The 20,038-nt window shown below is 39.7% G+C and overlaps 1 protein-coding gene across 1 annotated transcript; it reads right to left on the reverse strand.

Moving 5' to 3' along the window:
* Positions 1-9,203: 9,203 nt before the first annotated feature.
* tsr1 (TSR1 ribosome maturation factor) lies at positions 9,204-19,804 on the reverse strand. The gene is made up of 15 exons (XM_015033289.1): positions 19,626-19,804; positions 18,321-18,424; positions 18,009-18,237; positions 17,635-17,769; positions 17,060-17,517; positions 16,192-16,336; positions 15,759-15,946; positions 12,254-12,471; positions 12,005-12,164; positions 11,790-11,900; positions 11,577-11,709; positions 10,813-10,929; positions 10,549-10,689; positions 9,558-9,632; positions 9,204-9,473 (listed from the first exon to the last, which is right to left on the reverse strand). The coding sequence occupies exons 1-15, from the start codon at positions 19,750-19,752 to the stop codon at positions 9,295-9,297; spliced, it is 2,520 nt and encodes an 839-aa protein (XP_014888775.1). The 5' UTR covers positions 19,753-19,804; the 3' UTR covers positions 9,204-9,294.
* Positions 19,805-20,038: the final 234 nt, after the last annotated feature.

Genomic DNA, 20,038 nt, shown 5'->3' on the forward strand with positions numbered 1-20,038 from the left:
TTTAGGGACTTTTTTTTTTTTTTTGCCGACAGGGAAAAAAAAAATTAAACACTTCAGCAACAACAACTGAGCCTTTTAAGACACAATATGGCATGCATATTGCTGGCTTCGTCCCCTTAGAGCACATGTGTCAAACTCGAGGCCCATGGGCCAAATCCGGCCCTCAATAGCTTCTTATGTAGCCCTCTAGATTCTAGACTAAATATTATATTATCAGTCAAATCAATGCAGGTTTTATCTGCTTGCTGCCAAATTATGTCAATGGGTCCCTCCAGTTTCCTGAGAATTATCGTGAAAATTCATGCAAACTCAACAAATCCCAACAACTATTTTGCGCTAACACATAAATTAGAGTTTATTGCAGATTTTTCTCAAAAATTGTCAAAAACGTTCTTACTTGTACTAATCAGCTGGCACAGCCTTAATTGATGTCAGACTAGTCCATGATTTATACAGCGAGTAATAAAAATTTGCATTTACTGTCGTAAGTGCAAATGTCGCAAATATTTCCAAAGAAGTACCACAAACACTTTGATTTTTATTGCAAAAAATTCACACACAAAAATTACAAACTGCTGAAGGGACTGAAAACATGTTCAGTAATATTATTTAATTTTAAGAATTCATTTGACATTTTAATGGCTTGTGAATATGTTTTATCAATACATTCTGGCACAGCCGGCCTTTTAAGACCATTTATGATCTTGATTTGGCCCAAAACGAAAATGAGTTTGACACCCCTGCTTCAGAGGGAATATTCCTTGCAATTTTTAGTGTTTTTATCCAGAATGATAACTCACTTCCTATATTTCCAGATTGGTGTTAATCAGCTCTCCATCTGACAAATCCAGCGTTAGCTAGGTTGAAAGCAAAGCTAACAGAGCAAACTTACTGAAAAATGAAGTGATATTGATGCTAACTGGTTGTATTCCTACTTTTTTTTTTTTTTTAGTTATTCCACGAGAGTATTAGATTACAACCACAATGAAATGCAATTATTTTCAACATGGACTTGGAGCCTTGTTTTCCAGCTTCTCCTAACAGCGATGCTAGCATGTTTCTCCCCTCACGAGTCTGTTCAGCACATGGCTGTCCGACGCTTGGACTCTGCTCTCTGGTCTCCCCTCATTAGCCTCATACAGCGCAAGCATTCTCCCCCATTTTTTTTTCTTTTCCCTCCCTCCCTCCCCTGTAGCTTCCACTTACAGTGCACACAGGGGTTTAAGAGGGAAACTTCTGAGTTTTTTTTTTCTTTCTTTCTTTCTTATATCCAACCCTCCTCCTTTTTTACTCTGTTTCTCCTCTTCAGTGACTAAATCACTTTTCCGGCTTCGTTCTGCTGAAAACCATATGGATCGTGACATCATCACGGCAGGAAGCACTGGGAGAAGCGAGTGATACAGCGGCGGAGGGAGAGAATGGCCTGCCAGGTTCTTTGTGAAGTGATGTCACCAGGAAAGCACTCTGGGAGGCCCAATTGTGGAGGAGGAGGTATATGTTGAAGGGGTGAGGGGGAAAGTAGAGCAGGTTGGATTTTTTTTTTTTTTCTTTTTATTCAGACTTAATTCCCACCTGGATAATCAAGGGAAGTGGAGAGAGAAAGAGAGGCATCTACACTTTAAAGGGAACCATGATGTGATTTGTGAACGTGTCAGGTCATGGACTGTTGAACCTATGCTGCATTTTTGGTGCAGGTGCAGCTTCGATGCTTTTTGTCCAAAAAATGTCAGGAGGATCTCGGTGTTTTTTGGGGTTTTTTTTTTTTACCTTAGAGGGACAAGGGGGGATTCCTGAGAGTTACAAAACTGGTGCAGAGTGCAGATATTTTCTGTCTCTCATCCTCTGGGTTTTTTAAAAAAAAACTTCTGCACATCATCTTGCTCCTCGTCGCTGGCAGCTCCAATCTGCTCACCAGGTTTTTCCTCTGTCACTCAACCCTCCAAGCCCCCTCCGACACATTTTTGTTCTCTGCGTGAACTCTCTTGCTTGTTGTTGTCAGATCCGGCTCTCCGTACACCATCAGCCCCGACTCTCTGTCGGTGTACGCACGCGAACACGCAGACACTGAAATAACCTTCCCTCTGTGCCAGGCAAGAGCAACGAGGAGTGGAGAGCAGGGGCCGAAGCAGCTGCGGGTTTTGGACTCGGTCTCGTCTTCTGCCCCCTTCTCCGTCTACTCCCTGGCCCCTCCAGGGACGCGGGGCCTTGGCCAGGCCCCAGGAAGCAGGGAGTCAAGACTAGGCTGAGAGGGAGAAAAAAGGGGGAGGAGGGGGGGAACAGAGGAGGGAAGGAAGGATATCGCCAAAGGAAAAGGGGGGAAAACAGAGCAGAGTTGATGTTGAAAGGCAACATATTGTAGAAGTAAACAAAATATGAAGGAAAAGGTTTACAAAAATGGCATTAAAATGAATTTGTTATTCACTGTTTGCCATTTGGTTCACTGCTTTTAAGATTAGATATATTTTATCTGAAAAGTTGCAGTATGTAACTTTGATTAAAAAAATATATATATATTTGCTAAAACTCTCACTATGTTGTGACAGTTTAACATGAGACAGACTCTCTGTGAAAACATTGAGCTCCTCCATGTGGTCCTGCAGAAATACACAGCTCCCAGTCAGAGACAACCAATCAGAACCAGGAGGAGGGTCTTAGGTCTGTCAATCACCCTCACGTACGTGCTGCTCAGACCCTTTCCCTTGCTCTCTGCATTGCTTCGGCTAGTTCTAGTACAACAGAGTCTGCCACAAATGCTAGTTAGTTAGTTAGCATGGTCACTAATGACGGTAAATAAATATTTTTCCTGGAACAGTAAAGTTGTTTCTCCACCGTTATCGCATTAAACGGTTGGATTTCTGAACTGCTGCTGATCACTGAGAAAGGCATCAGCCATTTTTGCCATTTTTGTTTAAATAAAACACTGATAAAAACTGAAAAGTGATAAATCATAAAGCTCTGATCTGGTGAGATGTCTGTCTTTTTAATGGCATGCGTATGAATATTATGTTTTAAACAGTTATTTACTGCAGTGAGTTAAAAAAAAACAAACCCAACAAAATCAGATTTATAAATGAGTTTTTGACATTCTTGCCTGCAGCTAAATGACAAACTCATCTTTTCATCAAAAAGAGATCAATTCTGATGAAAAATCCTCTCCTCTTTTCAACCATGGGCTTATGTTTCTCTCTCTTTAAAAAAAATGAGATTTTTTTTTTCTTAATGTTTCATCCTAATCGAAAAGCCGATCTCTTTGTTGTGTGCCATAAACTGCTTGCGTAAGTCAGCCTCGTCTGCGTCTCAACGGTCCTTCAGAGGCTTGTAAGTTGTGCTCTCCTGAACAAACCATGGCAACTGGATACAGAAGCACTTCCTGCATTTAGATATTCTCTTCTATTAATGCCTTAAAAATGATGTAAAATGTGCCGCAGGGAAAAGAAAAAGGAAAAAAAAAAAAACATTCAGCGGTCGCCAAAAAAATACGGGGTAGCTCTTCTAATATTATGATAGAGGGACACAAAGTAGAGTGGAGCTGGAAGAAAGGGAAAAACGATGCAGAGGGTTTTCATGATGTTTTCTTAAGTAAAAATCTTAAATGAGCGACAGGAATTCAAAGTCCGCTGGCAGATTATTTCACTTATCACAATGCATTTTATCAATGTTATAAGTCTGTGGAACTAGCACCTTTTAAAATAAAAATTAAGGAATTATAACTAACTAACTTCTATATCTTTCTAAAATCTGGACCATATTTTAGAAAGGGCTCACAGGGGCTCTAGCCCAGGGCACCAATTTTGGGGGATCAGCCCCAAAATTTTTCTTTTCTTTTTCTTAACAAATGTGTGCTTCTCAAATATTGCACTTTACATAAAACTCACAAGCCAACATCCTGTGTGTTGTATTCATATTTTTGGGATATTTATGAATGAAAACAATGTTCAAGTATTTGAAAATTATGAAGTTGTATTTGATTTCTTTGGGAACAATGTGGACCTGTTGACTATTTAATGATGGGTATATTGCATATGCCATGCATTAATTCTTACTACATATAATGTACTGTCATTTGCATCAGAGAAAGAATTTCTCTGTCGTGCATATGGCACCAAAACTGACCCCAGCCCAAGGGCCCACACTCATGGAAATCCAGCCCTGCTTGCAAGTTAGCTTCATCTTATTTCAAGTGTACCAAGACAATTGCACTGGAAGCTAAAAACACTTGGTAAGATGTTGTGTTTTTGCAGTGGCATTTTTCAATTCTGATCATTTTTCCACACTTTCAGTGGGGGAAGTGATCCCCCAGCATGATGCTGTCACTACTATGTGTATTTCACCCATGAGAGTCACCCAGGAATTTCTTAAATTGTTTCCCTCAGAAGAGTCATGACCATTTTTATGTTATTATTTTCCAGTGTGGATAAATTCAAAATGTACAGAAGCCTGTTGTTTCTGTCATCATCCAAATTCTCTGCTACTGCTTTTGGCAAATAGTCTTTCTAATGTAACTTTTCCTGGGATCAACCCAAGTTAACTTTTCGTCATCCAGAAAGGCCAGAAAGAGAAACGACATGCTAACAGATAAACTCGTCATTTTTCCGATTGGTCGACTCGTTTCATCTCCAGAGGAGGGTAGAGTGGCCAAAAATTTCACTCATGAAAAAGCAGTGATACAACATATTTTTACTCAAGTAAAAGTAAAAAAGTACAGCAATTTAGGAGTAAAAATACTCCTACAAGTAATTTTTTTAAAAAATAGTTACCTAAGTCAATGTAACTAGTTACTCTGTTCATCTCAGAGTGTCAGAACAGCTTTCAGTTTTAATAACTCCAGCTCTGATGTGAACAGAAAAGGAAATCATTCCTGCAACCGCGTGATTTGTCACGGTCAGAGGGGACCGCGCTTTTAAATCTGACATCTTCTCAGCTCCATTCTTGGTGTTATTGCGTTAAACCTGCTTTGTTTGCTAGTAGTGCTTCGTTTCTTAAGCGTGACCGAACACAGAAAGTGTAACGTTGGCGTTCTGAAAACGGTGAGGGTTTAAGACCCTTTCCTCTCACTGTTTTATGGGGCTCTGTGCTGCGGCGCGGTGACCTCCCTCTCACCCTGGTGCCACCCAGCCGGTGCAGGATCCAGGCTCACTCGGGGCCCCTGCCAAAACCCCAGCACGCCACATCTGCAACCCATAAACGCCAGCCACTCTCACTCCTCTGCTCCCTCGCCCACATCGCTTCAGACTCTCACACTCATCCGTTTCACTTTTTTTTTCTTCTTGTCACCCATTAATGTTTTATTTTAATTACCCAATTCTGCAACTCCCCCGTCCTTTCTTCTAAAAAACAAACATTCTTTTACTGTACATCCTTTATCTCCCTTTCCTTTCCCCCTCTTTCTTTCTGTCTCTCTCTCTCCTTCCGTTTCGTTATCCACATCCAACGGAAAAACCTCTCACCCATTATATCTCTGGTGAGAGCCAACTGGAGTGTGGTGGCAGTGAACTGGGAACCGCAGGACATTCCTGATCCCAGCAGCACTAAAAGTCACCAGCATTCGTGTCCTCTGATGAGAGCGTGTGCCAAACACACACTTCACTTATGGGCTGGAGACAGTCTTACCACGTCGCTGTTGGTCCCCCCTCTGAAGGCAGCTAAATGTTTATCTGTTTAAAATTGATAGTGTTGGGTGAGAAGGGGCGGGCGGGGGGATTTGTGCTCAACCTATTTTTGCAGGATTTTGACTCCTCTTACCGTGACTCCTCTCTTTTTTTATTCTAGTAAAGATTTTTTTTTAATTCAGTCTTTAAAAGATGTTTAAAAAAAAACCCTCTGAAATGTCCGACTTCTTTAAAATGAAGACAAAATAAATAAAAATTGTGCTTTCTTCTGAACGCTGCTGCTTTCTGTTTGCCCTCCTACACTGTAAAAACATTTTACCAAGAAATTCTTTGGCTTGTTCTCGTGCATGTAACTATTGAGCTTGTTTTAAGAAAATAATTCCTTAATTTTGATTTTTAAAAAGTACCAGATCCATTGGCGGATTGTTCAACTTTGAACTGGACATTTTTCCCCAAGTTACAAGTGAATTAATTTGCCACTGCATTTAGTCATATTGCCAGTTTGCTGGGGGGTTTTTTCTGTTTATTAATACTCTCATCAAACAAACAGTTTAGACAAAAAAGCATTTTGGTAGTTTTAAACATCACTAATCGGAATTTATAGTGACAACAATAAATACTTTTTTTTTTAATCATAAGAAATTTATCACAATAAATGATAAACGATATCATTTATTGTGGAATTTTTACTTTTTAATCAATATTAAGGGATAGCTGGCCCAGAACAAGCTCCTACGTCTTGCTGGAAAGTTAGTTGCAAGTTAGTTTTGTCCTAATTCAAGTGTACTTAGATATTTGCACTAGAAAATAGGAAAAAAAAATACTTGGTAAGACTTTGTGTTTTAGCAGTGTAAGGGCCCTGCACCCATTTTTTTTCTTCTTCCACTTTTTTCCAGTTGTAATCAAATAAAAACAAACTGAACTTTTAACTTACTTTCTTTCTCCCAAAGCCCTCACCTTCTGATATCCCAGACACATCGGCATGCCTCTGCGGTTCAGACCCCATTCAATGCGGGGATGAATCATGCAGCTGCAGGCGTGTGAAGGGTTCAGCATTTTTTTTTATGATAAATATTGAATGTCATATAAATCAGTGTTTTCCTACACAAGAAAGAACGAGCCAAGAGGGAAGGGCACAAAGCTGGAAAGTGCTTCAGTTTTAGTTTTTCAAAACAACAAAGAGGTTGTGATCAAAGTGTGTGTGTGTGTGTGTGTGTGTGTGTGTGTGTGTGTCTGTGTGTCTGTGTGTGTTCACTGGATCTGAGAAGAAGGGGTGTGGGTCAAGACCACTGTGGTGAGAGAAAAAGAGTTTTATCAGAGCGTTTTAAGATGTCAACGCTTCACCTCTGAGGTGTACAACAGAAATATTTTTCACAATAAAACCACAAAATCTATGTCACGCGTGTCAAACTGGAGGCCCGCGGGCCAATCCCGGCCCGCCTAAACTATTTATGTTCTGGGGTCTGCAGCCTTTACAATCTAAAGAGACATTTTTGTCTTCAGTCCAACTAAATAAAATTGATTTAGAGCTGCACCTTTTGAGGGGGGAAAAAGGACAATTTCTGGTGAATATTTACTACAGAAAATCTGTTGTAAGTTTTAAATAGTAGTTATTTCATTCCTATTTTTAGGTTTTAATGTAAAGGAAAGCAGAAAATGTTTTCAAAAAGATTTCTTATCTGGAATGTTGATGTTTACACACAGCTTCCAGTCAAAGAAAAATACATCTAAATAAAAATGACTGTTTCAGTTAGTGTCACTACACTGTAGAAATTAAATTGTCGCATTAAAAAAATTATTAAATCTATTTGTAAAACTTGAAGTATTTCTTTATCATTTTGAGTCAAAGCTATGAAGAGTCATTGCGAAAGGTCCAGGAAGCCACATGTGGCTCCGGGGCCACAGGTTGCAGATCCCTGCTCTAGACTCCAGAGGGCCATAAGAATGGTTCAGTTGTGTGCTTGAATATTATTTTCTCAACTTAGTTTTTACCAAATTACATCATTGTGAAAAGACGACAATGACACAAATCAAATACAGAAGTTTTACCAATACATTCTACCACAATCGGCTCTTTGTGGCCCAAAATGAAAACGACTGACACACCTCATCTATGGACGATATGCGACGGACCAAAATACAGTATCTCATGAATATGATATGAGAGGATGACGACGCATGGCCTTAAAATGCTTACAAATAACAATCCGAAAAGTGTGACGTTCACTTCCATTTACTCTAATACCTTCAAATAACCGGTTTAGTAAATTACTAAATCACTACAATTCTAAAACAGCACCAAAAAAAGAAAAAAAAAATCATCATAGTTCACAACTTCTCCTTATGGCTGAGATTATATCGGAGAAATTAAGCTCAATTAGAGAATTTCCAGACGGCGCGCCGAACGGAGATGAGAATCGAAACCCTTTAAAGTTTGCCAAAATTCAGGCTCATGTGCAACAAGGTGAAACCAAAATGTCATTTTTTGACCAAAGAGGTTAAAGCCGATATCCTGAGCACACATGAAACACGGTGGCAGGCGTATCACACTGTCTGGAAGGTTTTCTTTAGAAGAGACAGAGAAGTTGACCAGAGGTAAAGATGGATGGAGCAAAAATAGTAGGAAACCTTTATTTGATGCTAACGAGCTAACATGTTTTACTCAACTAGATAATTTTTTGTCTGCTGATAAAATCCATGTGCTTAAATGATCCAGTCCAAGTCTAAAACTGAATTTAATTTGTCAAAAAAAGTTTGAATTCAAGGTGACTTTACAAATAGATTGTTCATGTAAAACTGAAGTTTTTCCTGTAATGTGTCAAAATGTGAAACAGATCCAGAGGTATGAATACTTTTGAGAGGGACTTAAAGAACAGTGTGCTTGGAAAACAGTTGTTTCCGTTCCTTTTTCTTCCCCCGGCCTTTAAACTGATGTAATGTTGGCACTGCCATGTATTTTGAAACAGCTTATAAAATGCCTAATCTTGTACTTTCCACAATTGTTTTCTGCATCAGGCTCATTCTGAAACCAGGGATTTATTTCACCCTGATAGCCTCTCTCTCATTTCCCCCCTTTTTTTTTTTCTTTTTCCTTTTGGACCAAAATCCACTGAAGCATGGCTGTGATAAATGATAATAAATACAACCTGACAGCTGCCATTTGTCTGAATTCTGAAACATAATTCATTGATTGCAGACAAGAATTTGTACTTTAAGTACAACTTGGGAGTTCTCGCGCCGTGATTGCACTTCCTCAAATATCACATCATCTCTGTGTAATTATTTTGTCCTTGTTGCCTTTTAATGCGGCTGAAGGCTGCACACGCGTGACTTCAAAGATTGAAATGATGGATGACAAAATGTTCAGATTGTTACAAGTTGTTGTAGCAACAGGTCCTACATTTGTTTAATCATTAATTGGGATTAATAATAATAATAACACAGTGCTCTTTGTTTGGTCTTCCATCAAATCTGCTTGACCTTTATCAGCAAAAATTGAATTTGAAAGTAAAAATGTACGATTATTTATTCATTACTGCCATCTAGTGGTTCAAAAATGTCAAAAGCAGCAAAGAAGATCAGAACTAAACATATACTTAGCAAGATATTTAGTTTATTTAATAGATTTTTCACTTTTTAAACATTTCAAAACACCATCCGTCTCTCGTGTTTTATTTTTACTCTTCTACTCCATATCCAAGTCATCCATTTCAATGGTCACCTCTTTCTTGAACCAAGGTAACTGCGAGGGAACGTACGGGTCATACGTCCAGCGAGGATACACCCTCTTGTACAAATTCATTAGGACGGTGTCCTGGGAGCGAAGCTGATTATCAAATACACATTTCATGTGACCGTGAGTTCCTGGAATGATGAAGCAAAACATATTTCGAAGTCCCATTGGTGAGAAGCGTTTAGAAAACGAGAAGAATTTGGCCGTTTCCTCACCTAAAGCATCCTTGATGTGGCCTCTCCTGCCCCATTTTGTCCGCAGCTCCACCGGTTTGAACCACATGATGTCGTCTGTTGCAGGAACGAACAAAAACAATAAAATCTAGCAGAAACACATGACAACTTTTCTTCTTTTAACTAATAGCCGTATCGTCTTCATCTGAAACCTTAAAGTTGTTCCAAACTGCAGCTGCCATGTTCCCTTTATATTATGCTGCATTCACATGGAGTTGGAAGTTTCCAGTTAGGGAGTCAGTATTTAATGTTTTCATTTCTGTAACGTGGTAATAACTATAATACTCTTTTAACTATTATAAATATCATAACTGAGTTGTTTCCTTTCTCCAATTATACCAACGCTGCTTGAACGTAGGCCTGTCGCAATGAGCAATAAATAACATGATAAATTACAATAAACTCAATGATTTCCATCAGCATGATTCATCATTTTCTCTCTGTCTACCAAAGACAGGATGATAAAAGTCTTCAACTAGCCTTTTTTTTTTTTTTTTTACAGACTTCATAATCTATTTTATTTGTTGTTTTATTTATTTTGGATATTGAAAATGTCTTTCAATTTCAGTGTTAAATTTTCATTAGAATTGAAAGTTTATGGATTTTTGAGAACGTTTTCTTGCTGTATTAGGCCATTACTGTTATACTACTTGAAAATGCTCTGAAAAACAACAATATTATCGTTTATCGCAATAACCTCTGGGACAATTTATCATCCAGCAAAATTTATTTTGACAGGCCTACTTGAATAGTGTGAATGTCTCAGGCTGGAATGGGAGCGCTTGATTAAAAAAAGAAGCAAACAAAGCCACGCCACCGAATGTGCTGACGGTGCTAACCGTTATATCGGATGTTGTCATTTCTTGATATCGGGTCGATAATTATCGTGCCTATAATCATCGTGCACCCCTAAAATCCAGTAAATATTTCTGCAGACGGCGTACAGAAAACGAGTAATGGGCCGTCGTCTCACCTCTGTTAAAGAACATGTAGCGGACGACGGCTGAACGCCTGTTGATTTTGAACGGGTGTCCGCTCAGCACGATCCGCTTCAGGACGACGCGCCGGGGGTCGCAGCTGAGCAGGCTACCTGTAGCCACCAGGTCCTGGACGCCTGCAGAACAAAACAAACAACTCAGAGTAACACTAGACGAGCCGACGGGAGTCAACTTGAAGACTGAAATTACAGCAGAATGCAGAATTGACTTGAATAAAAACCAGCCGGTGATGATCTCACCGTCGTTTCTCTGTTTGAAGAGCAGCACTCCTGCAGGGGGGAAGGTGATGGGGGCATACACCGACACCACGGTGGGGGCATCCGGCCTCAGGAAGCGCTCCATCTTATGCTTGTCAGCTGGAGTACAGGACGATACTTTTGTTATTTGTTTGCCATTATATAAAGAAATCATTTTTTGCAAAATTATTGTATGGGCTGTGTAAAAACATGTTGGTTGCATTTTGTTTTGCACTAATCGTTCTTAGATAATGAGATTTTAGAATGAGCTGTTTTAGAGCTTTGTCACTTTAAATTTAAATAAGCTGCTGCTGGCCACGCCTCCCAACTCAACAATAAGACTCAGTGAAAATGGCTGCAAACAAACGCGATTAATTACGTTAAATGATTGTTAGGAATTAAAGTTTATTGATCCTTGAGAGGATGTAACTGCGTTATTATGCCATTATATTCCTTGGAAATTGTCTCAAAACAACATTATGGTTTATCGCAATAACGTCTGGAACTGTCTTGGAAAATTTGTTTTTGTGACATCATAGATTTTTTTTTTTAATAAATAATTTCAGTATTACTGTGGAAATATACACGACAATACTTAGAGCTGTAAGTAAAACAAAATGATTGAAAAAGTAATGGATTAAAAATATGTTCTACTTTGTTGGTCTGTTACATAAATTCCCAGTGAAACACATTAAGAACTGATGCCATAAGACAACAAAAAATGTGGTTAACATTTAAAACTTCTGCTTGGTAACTAAGTATTTCACCTGTAGTGTGCTGAGAGAATATAGGGGAGGCCCGAAACCTTCGAAATCCACAGTGGAATACCAGTTCCTCCTTGGACTTGATTGGCTCTGTGTTGCTGGGGTGCCTCTGCACCAAGAGGTGCATCACTGACATCTGTTCCAAGTGGGAAACAATTCATAATGAGTCCAGAAAGCAGCACGCCACGCAGTCTGCGGCTCCGACGGAGACGATACCTTCTGCTCATGTGGCAGCAGAGACACCAGCACCAGGGGCTTGCCAGACTGGACGCTCTCCATGACGGAGACAGGAACATCAATGATGTGCAGCGTGACATACCAGCCGTCCTGGAAGCAAGGACATGCGGTCAGAAAGGAAAGTTCGAACTAAGGTTTGTTTTTAACTTAAAGACAAGTGCTGCGTCTTTTATTGTTTGTTTGTTTTTCGATACCATGGCTCCATCCTCGTCGGCCGCAGCCTCCGCCAGGATTCTACGGCGAGTACGTTCGAAGCTCTGGAACTGGAATATGCGTGAATAATCCAGAGGCAGGTTCTCCATGGGGTCCCAAGGCGAGGAACGGAAACTTTTCAGGCCCCTGTAGCGCTGAAATCTGCGGGATGAGTCAACTATTATTTTTCTCTCTCTTTTTTGTGTTTTTCTTTTTAAAGTACGCCTCCTCCCACATGAAAGGTCGCTGACCTGATCCTAGCTGGAGCATCGAGGGGCGTGTCCACCTCATCAGGAAACAACTCGTGTGATCGAGCTTCCCGGTAGCGCTTCAGGCCTTCTTCTTCTGCTGCTTCGTCCATGTTGTCGTCGTACCGCTGATCTGCTCCACCTCTCTCTGTGGATAACACCTCCTCTTCCTCCTCCTCTTCGTCGTCTTCGTCCTCCGAAGCAGCTTGGGAACCAGTCTCCTGGGCAAGAAGGAGGCGGAGCAAAGAAGAATTGAATCTAAAATACTAACCGCCCACCGATGCTTTTACCGTTTGACGTTTTGCGATAACCACGAAGGTAGGAACAAAAATTTAAAAATGAGGCAGATAATCATTTGTCTCACAGTGTAAACAAATATTCGCAAATCGTATTGACCTGAAGAACAATAATAAGAAGGAAGGTTTAGAGATTCACAAAAAATCTAAAACACATACCCAGAGCTCTCAGGAAATGGATCAAATCAAGACTTTATTCCTTTTAGTCCAGACACAAATTCTATTTAACACCAGGGCCAAAAAAGATTACATTAGCTTAATTGTGATGAAATTATTAATGAAATAATTGTCAACTAACTTAGTAATGATTAATCATTAACTGGACGATTAACCACTAAAACCAGCTCCTTCTTGTTTCTTTATCAACAAAAAGGCAATTTGCAAAAAGAACAACGCACTGAGTGCAGTAATTAAGCCAAAACTGTACAAAAAAATGCATATTTTTAATTTAAGATAAAAAAGAAATGTGCTTGTAAATGTGTTCTACTCCGAACTCCTTAATTTGAAGTTTTAGCACCTTTGAACCACCTCTTGCTATTCAATTATTAATCAGTTAATCCAAAAAGTAATCAACAGATCAGACCTATATAACAACGTAACAGCAATACACTGTAATGATCAAGATTTCACTAAACAAATGCTGTTATTGCATATTAGCCATAAATGCTTATCTTCTTATTTAAAAATAGGAATTTAATTATTTGCTTGTTTTCATATTTTCATGAATTTATTATTGTAAAAAAATATGGGTTAAGTGGTGAAATGAAACATCTGTGGAATGTGGCAATGTTTTATCTGATTAATCATCAAATTAATTGATAGAATAGTCGATTACTAAAATAATTGTTAGCCGGAGCTCTGTTTAAAACATTTTTTTTATTTTAAAAATACCCTATATCCATGTCCTTTGATTTCACCATCATACATTCATTTATGTTAATCTGTCTCTTTAAATCCCTGCAAAATACATCAAAACTTCTTCTAGTGTGCCAAATAATCTGAACAGCTTCAAAACAGAATAAATACTTTTACAAGTTTAGCTTCCTAACCAGACCAAGTGTAGTAACTGGGATTGTTTTATTGCCAGTGAACAAACTGTGTTTGTGTATTCAGAGCTGTTTGTGCAGCAGTGCTTCCTGAAGTCTGTGTTGATGTATTGGAGGTTCTCAATAGATGGAGTAGGCATGAATGGGACTCAAAATGCCTTTTATTTTATGGCATGGCCATCTCAAACTCTGAAGTCCCAATAGGGTTCAACCTTCCTTGGGAAGTTCGGTTATTTTCATACAGTTTGCGTCCAGATTTACGAAAATGACAGAATGAGGACTGTATGAATAGAGAAGAGTGCCAAATTACAATAAATAACTTCTGAAATAATTACCAATATGTGTCATAATTGGGGTTTTTTAAGTATAGAAATAATTAGAGATTATTATTTCAAACAGAGACCGTGACGCCTTGATTGGCTGCTTCAAATAGCATCTTGGAAGAAACAATTTCTCCCAAATTAGCTAAGACGCTAGGTCAAATTCTTGGCTAGAATAACTTTATCGACATAATTAAATTGTTGCAGTTTATTTACCACAAACTGGGTGAGCAACTCTAGCCTCTGTATCTCTAGTTTTGTCTAAAATATCTCAAATAAGTTCATGAATGAGCGTCGGCCAACAATAGCCAGTGTTAGCTAGTTAGCTAACGTTGATCCTGTCTGAAGTCTGTGGTAGTTTGACCACAGTAAGCTCTCTTGTAGATAAGTTAGAGATATTTCAGGCCAAACTAGGGATACAGAGGCTGGGGTTGCTCACACAGAGTTTGTAGTAAATACATTTATTGAAGTTATTTCCAAATCTACAATGAAAATACTAATAAAGAGTCATAGCTAACATGTAGTAAGTTGACTTGGCTCGCTGTCTGAAGCAGCCAATCAGATGTCAGGGTCTCCATAGAAGCAGTCCTAACCCCGCCTACTGAATTTGATAACTAAAGTTGACAGTTTAAATTAATTCATGATGTGCTTCAGCACAGGAACATAAAATTATTAATTAAATCATGAAATAACTACATCTAATTTAAAAAAATATTAAAACATTTATTGGAAGCGCATACAATTATTTCTACATGTATTACCAGCTTTAAGAAATTAATGGTATTTTTAAGTAATTATTTCATAAGTTATTTATTTGGCACTCTTAGCTTGTTGGAATTCTTGCTTTGCATACTCATAACTGGAGGACTCTGCCAAGGATGCAAAGCATGGACAGGATTTGAGGCATCCTCCCTTATCATCCTCCCAGCTTCCAGTTGCGCTGCATGTGTGGGAGGAATGAATCATCAGTGGTCACTCACATGGAGAAGTCTGACACATGAACCAAAAACACACAGCATGGGGTTGATTCACAAGCTCTCCAACATCCTCGCCGCAGTAATAATAATCACTGTCATTTGAAGTGCCCCTTCGCCTATTGTTACCCCGTACAACCTACGTATTCCTGCTCGCTAATGCCGACATCAAATGGACGCGATTAACAATTACAGGTCATAATGAACCCTTTTCATAAGGCCAGCTTCCCCTGCCCCCCCCTCCTCCGAGCTCCGACTTCTTTTCAAACACTGCTGGAAACAAATAAATGCTCGACCCCTCCCTCCGTCCAGACAGGAAGTTCGGTTCACAAGACAGGAAGACAGGAGGCTTCTCTCGGGACTCTGGCTCCAAACACTATTGTTGCGATGTGGCGAGCAGCCTGGCACTGCAGGCTGGAGACGGACACAGAAAACAAACAATGCCTCTCAGCAGAGAGGTGCACTGTCCGTGGGTCACGTATGCACCGCTCGGCCGTTTTGCAACTTCGCCGCAGGTTACACCATCCTGGTCGCCATCAAAACGATTGAGGCATCTTCCAAAACATCAGAGACACAAATTTATATAGTCCTCTACTCGTACGGCCAATTGAAAGAGTAGTGAAAGCATTTCCTCACTCATCCATGGCAAAGGATACCTGGATTTGGTTTTGAAAATATCTAACAATAAGAGTGATGTCATTTGTTCACTCATGTTCTCTAACAATCCTCTGAGGCCTCCACAGCGTAACTGGATTCATGCTAAGGTTAAGTCTGAGCAGTCAGGTGAGTTAAATAACATTATAATATTATTGCTATTTAAATCCAAATGAGCATTTTCTTGAACAACTTAAATCTGTCATCGGTCAGCTTACCTGAGAGTGATTCTCCTCATCTTCTCCATCCATAGCTTCGTCCATTAGGTCATCGCCATCATCGTCATCACTGCTTTCTTCATCCGTCTCACCGTTCTCCTCCTCCTCATCTTCGTCAATGATCCATGTGGCCTGGTAGTCAGACGTTCCCTTAGGAACTTTCATCACACGCTTGTTCTTTCTGGCCTCTGAGCAAAGAAACGAACATCCAGGAGGGTAAAGTGTTAACCTGCAGATAATACCAAATGCTTCCATGCATGTGTGGCATATTAGAAAACTGAAAATTTGATCTAAAGTAGCTGCGTACGATTGATTCCTGAACCTTTATGATTCATTACAAATTGAGATACTTATGTCTTCAGTGATTTTTTTTATTTTTTTATCTTAACTTCTCCTCTTAATCGCTTCCAGTTTTAGGATTCCGTCTCCTCACCTTCAGCGTCGAGCAGCTCCTGTTCGGTCGGCCATGTCTGCTCTCCATCCATGGGGTCCACCGCCGCCTCCACCTGCAGACTCTCCCGGCTGGACGGGTCTGCCTTCATCAGGACCCGCACCGGCGCCTCGCTTTCATCTCCGTCCTGCAAACAACAAAATGACAACATGTTACGCCAAAATTACAGATGTTTTAACATTTACTTTTTAAAGTGTTGTTTTGCAGGATGAAGCTGAACCGTGTCGCGTTGAAGGAGTCTGGAGGAGCTGAGCGAAGGAGACTTTTCTGTTCTGAATGCAGACATTTACTCACACTCTTCAGCTTTTGTGTGAAAAAGGTTTGTGTAAACGCCGTATTTCTAGTCAAAGTTACCTTACTGTGAGAATCTATCGCATTTCTAAAATGAATGGTTTCAGCATTTCAGCATTATTTTAAATCAACAAACATTTATCACTATAGCTCTGATTTAACACTTAAGAAACAACACCACACATTTCATTCACAGAACAGAAGATTATTCAGATTTAGTTTTGAAAAATGTGCCAAACTTTGGAGCTCCACAATCCTGAACAAATGTGGAAAATGTTTAATGAATTTATTTTAATTAATTAAAATTATTTTTATGGCCCATTACAAGAGAAACACAAAGTAAGAATGTAATATCTCTCCAATAATAGAACTTTAATTCAGTTGTCCATAATTGCTTAGTTGCAAAATAAAAGACTATTAATACAGATAAACTGACCTAATATTTCTTTTTGAACCGTTACAGTGGCCTCTATTTTATCATCACCCCTGCTACATTTACTTTAAGAGGATTTTACAAAACTCTTGCTGTACACCATGATGACTGTGGTTTAACATTTACCTGCATCTCCACATCTCTTCCCCTTCCAGGTTTTGTCGCTCTGACTGTGGTCAGGTTGAGGGGCAGAGGGTCCGGCGGAGCGTCGATCTGACTCAGCTGAAAGTCCCCATGCCCGCTGATGTGCACCAGTCTGTTGGCGTGGAGGGCACAACCTCGGACATACCCGGACACGCGCAGGGTCCCCAGGCCGCTGGGCCCTCCGCCGCCACTCCCTTCCATAGGGCCATTTGGCGTGAACGCCACGCGCTCAGCCAAAAGATGGGAGCGTCTGGAACGGAAGCCCAGCTTTCGTTGCCTCTGGCTTCCCAGGTGTCTGAGGAGGAGGGTGGCGTCTTGATCCGAGTCCAACGGGAAGAGGCGGCTGTCCGGGAAGCGGACCTCTGTGATCTTTGATAGAGCTTTTCTGAAATCGACCCTCTTCTTCACAGAGATGTCAGACAAACCCTGACACACCAGAGCTACGATGGGATGGTGGGTAGAGGGGAAGAGATTTAGGAGAAATTAGATGTCTGAAGACAAAAACCAGGAAAATAGTGTAAAATGTTCCACATATTGTACAAAAAATGGGAGCCAACCATGGCTGGCGAGGCCCTGAGCGAAGAGACAGGACAGACAATGATCTCCGTAAGTGTCCCAGCCTTCAGTTGAATCCAGGACAAACACCAGGCTGTCTGCAACCTTGGCAACATCCAGCAGGGAGTGCATGTCATCTGGCCAGAGAAACAAGGAGAAGAGCTTGAGAAATGGGGGGAAGAAAATCTGAAACTAGTTATTATATACATTTTATTTTTCAATTTTAAAAAGCTTGCAGAATTGAGCAAAAAAAAAAAAATTGCAAAAACTTTAAATATTCCCATTATGTAAAAACTACTTCATTTATGCAACTTTTTAAAACCAAACTTTTGATTAAAAAAAAAAAGTACAATAACAAACATCCAACAAAACGTACCTGTGCTCTGGTTTAGAAATGTGAACCTCTGTTTGAAGCGAGGCACAATCAGTCCAAAACTGTCTCCGACGCCACTGACGCATCGCTCCAGGTGCACCACGCCCCCAGCGCCTTCACCACGTAGCAGTTTGCTAACCGCCCCGGCGTCAGCATTAGCATGCAGGGACACCACGGCTACTAGGTGAGGAGGACCGTCCCTGCTGCCAAGTCGCCGCTTTTCCATCAGAACCTACGGGGACAAAAAAATAAGTTAACTTTGCAACACAGGTCAGAAATTTTAAATATTTTGTTCTTTATGTGCATTGAAATTACCTGGTCTTTCTTCGTTTTCCGAAGCTGATTGGCTTTATGTCGTCTGTCCATCTTCCCCAGCTCTTTCCTCTGTTTTTTAGTAAGGGTCGTCACTGACACCCTGCCTGGGAGGGACACGGGAACAAGGACGTTAAAGTGACGGAGTTTGTTTTAAAATCAGGAAAACAACTGGGGGAAAAAAGACAAAGAATGTGATGTTATAACTAGGCCTGTCGCAATAAGAAATAAATCAATTGATTGCATGATAAATTAAAACAAACGCGATAATTTCTACCTGCGTGATTTATTGTTTTTCTCTTTTCTCTCTTTCTACCAGAATCTGGATGACAAAAGTCCTCAGTCTCGTGTTTTGATCTCAGCTACTGCTTTTATTTGTTGTCTTGTTATTTTGGGTATTAAAATGTCTTCCAGTTCCAGTTTTAAATTGCTAGAATTCAAAGTTTATTGATATTTGAGAATGTGTTCTTGCTTTATCATGTCAATATCATTGCATTCCTAGACAATGGTTTCAAAATAACAATATTACAATTTATTGCAATAACTTCTGGAACAATTTACCGACCAGCAAAAAATAATTATAGTGACAGGCCTAGTTACAACTTTGCACTCACTGTGCTTTTTCTGTTGAGTGGTTAAATATCAAAAGAGCAAAAATAAATCTAATCAATAGCAGTTCTTTAAATGTTGAAAATACTATATAATCTCAAATTAATAACACACACATTCCATTACTTAGTGGAAAATGAAAACAAATACAGCAAAGAAAATCCGAACACTTGCAGGACATATTTACGAGCAATTAAAATTTGATTTTCCAAATTAATATGTTAATGCGAGCTAATTTGAGATCGCACTCAAAAGTAAAACGTAAAAATGTAACGATTATCTCAATTTCTTCTTCAGATCTCCCCAACAAAAGAGTTTCAATAGATTTATTGCTCATTTACAAAAAGAAAATAAAATACAAGTATTAGTTACATTGAGGAAAAGTGAGAGTTTGCGTCTTTATAAGTACCGATGCAAATATTGGTCATGTACTTGATCATTGCAGAGAACAGATCACCGTACATTTGACTGTAACTCTCACACTACAGCTGCACGTAGATCCAGCGGAGAACTTTGAAAATCCCGAAATGACCCGAAGTCGGACTAAAAACTGATGTCATGAACTATCTGACTGAAACATGAGTTATCTTGTCCTCTCAATCCCTTCAGACTGCAGAACACGTGAGTTAATCAAAGCAACAACCACAAAGACACGCAACCATATCTGTAACACTTCGTTCGCCACGGAACAGGGCCTACCTTTGTTTTCTCTTTCGATTTCTCCTTTCGTCCTGTGTTTGCCATGTTTGTGTCCCTTATTTTTCTGTTTGTAAACGCCGGGTCTGTGGCCTTGTTGTTTTTCTTCATTCGCAGCCATTTTCACCATGTGCGAAGGTAAGCCGATCTACTTCCTGACTTCTCTGACGTCATTTCGAAGGCATGTTCACCAAAGTGATTTCATTCTTCAAAATAAAAGCCTCTCAACTATGCTGTTCTAGCACAGATTATGTTGTTTATTCCTGTTTCTCGTGAACATTTTAAGATTTCATATTTCAAAATAAAATTCTCAGCTAATCTGTTGGAATACTTACGAGTTATTCTTAGTTCTGTCTTTTTATTTTTTTGTTAATGTGAATAAAGACTTCGACTTTACCCCTGGTACGCCTAAATTT

This window comes from Poecilia latipinna, unplaced genomic scaffold, assembly GCF_001443285.1.
Source record: "Poecilia latipinna isolate Pla-1442-1.1 unplaced genomic scaffold, P_latipinna-1.0 Scaffold1, whole genome shotgun sequence".
Classification (NCBI taxonomy): domain Eukaryota; kingdom Metazoa; phylum Chordata; class Actinopteri; order Cyprinodontiformes; family Poeciliidae; genus Poecilia; species Poecilia latipinna.

Coding starts and splice junctions, on each gene's coding strand:
- tsr1 (XM_015033289.1), bottom strand. CDS start 19,752: ATGGTGAAAATGGCTGCGAATGAAGAAAAACAACAAGGCCACAGACCC. Junction 17,770..18,008: donor ATTTCTAAACCAGAGCACAG/GTACGTTTTGTT, acceptor TTCTCTGGCCAG/ATGACATGCACTCCCTGCTG. Junction 12,472..15,758: donor ATGAGGAGAATCACTCTCAG/GTAAGCTGACCG, acceptor CTTCTTGCCCAG/GAGACTGGTTCCCAAGCTGC.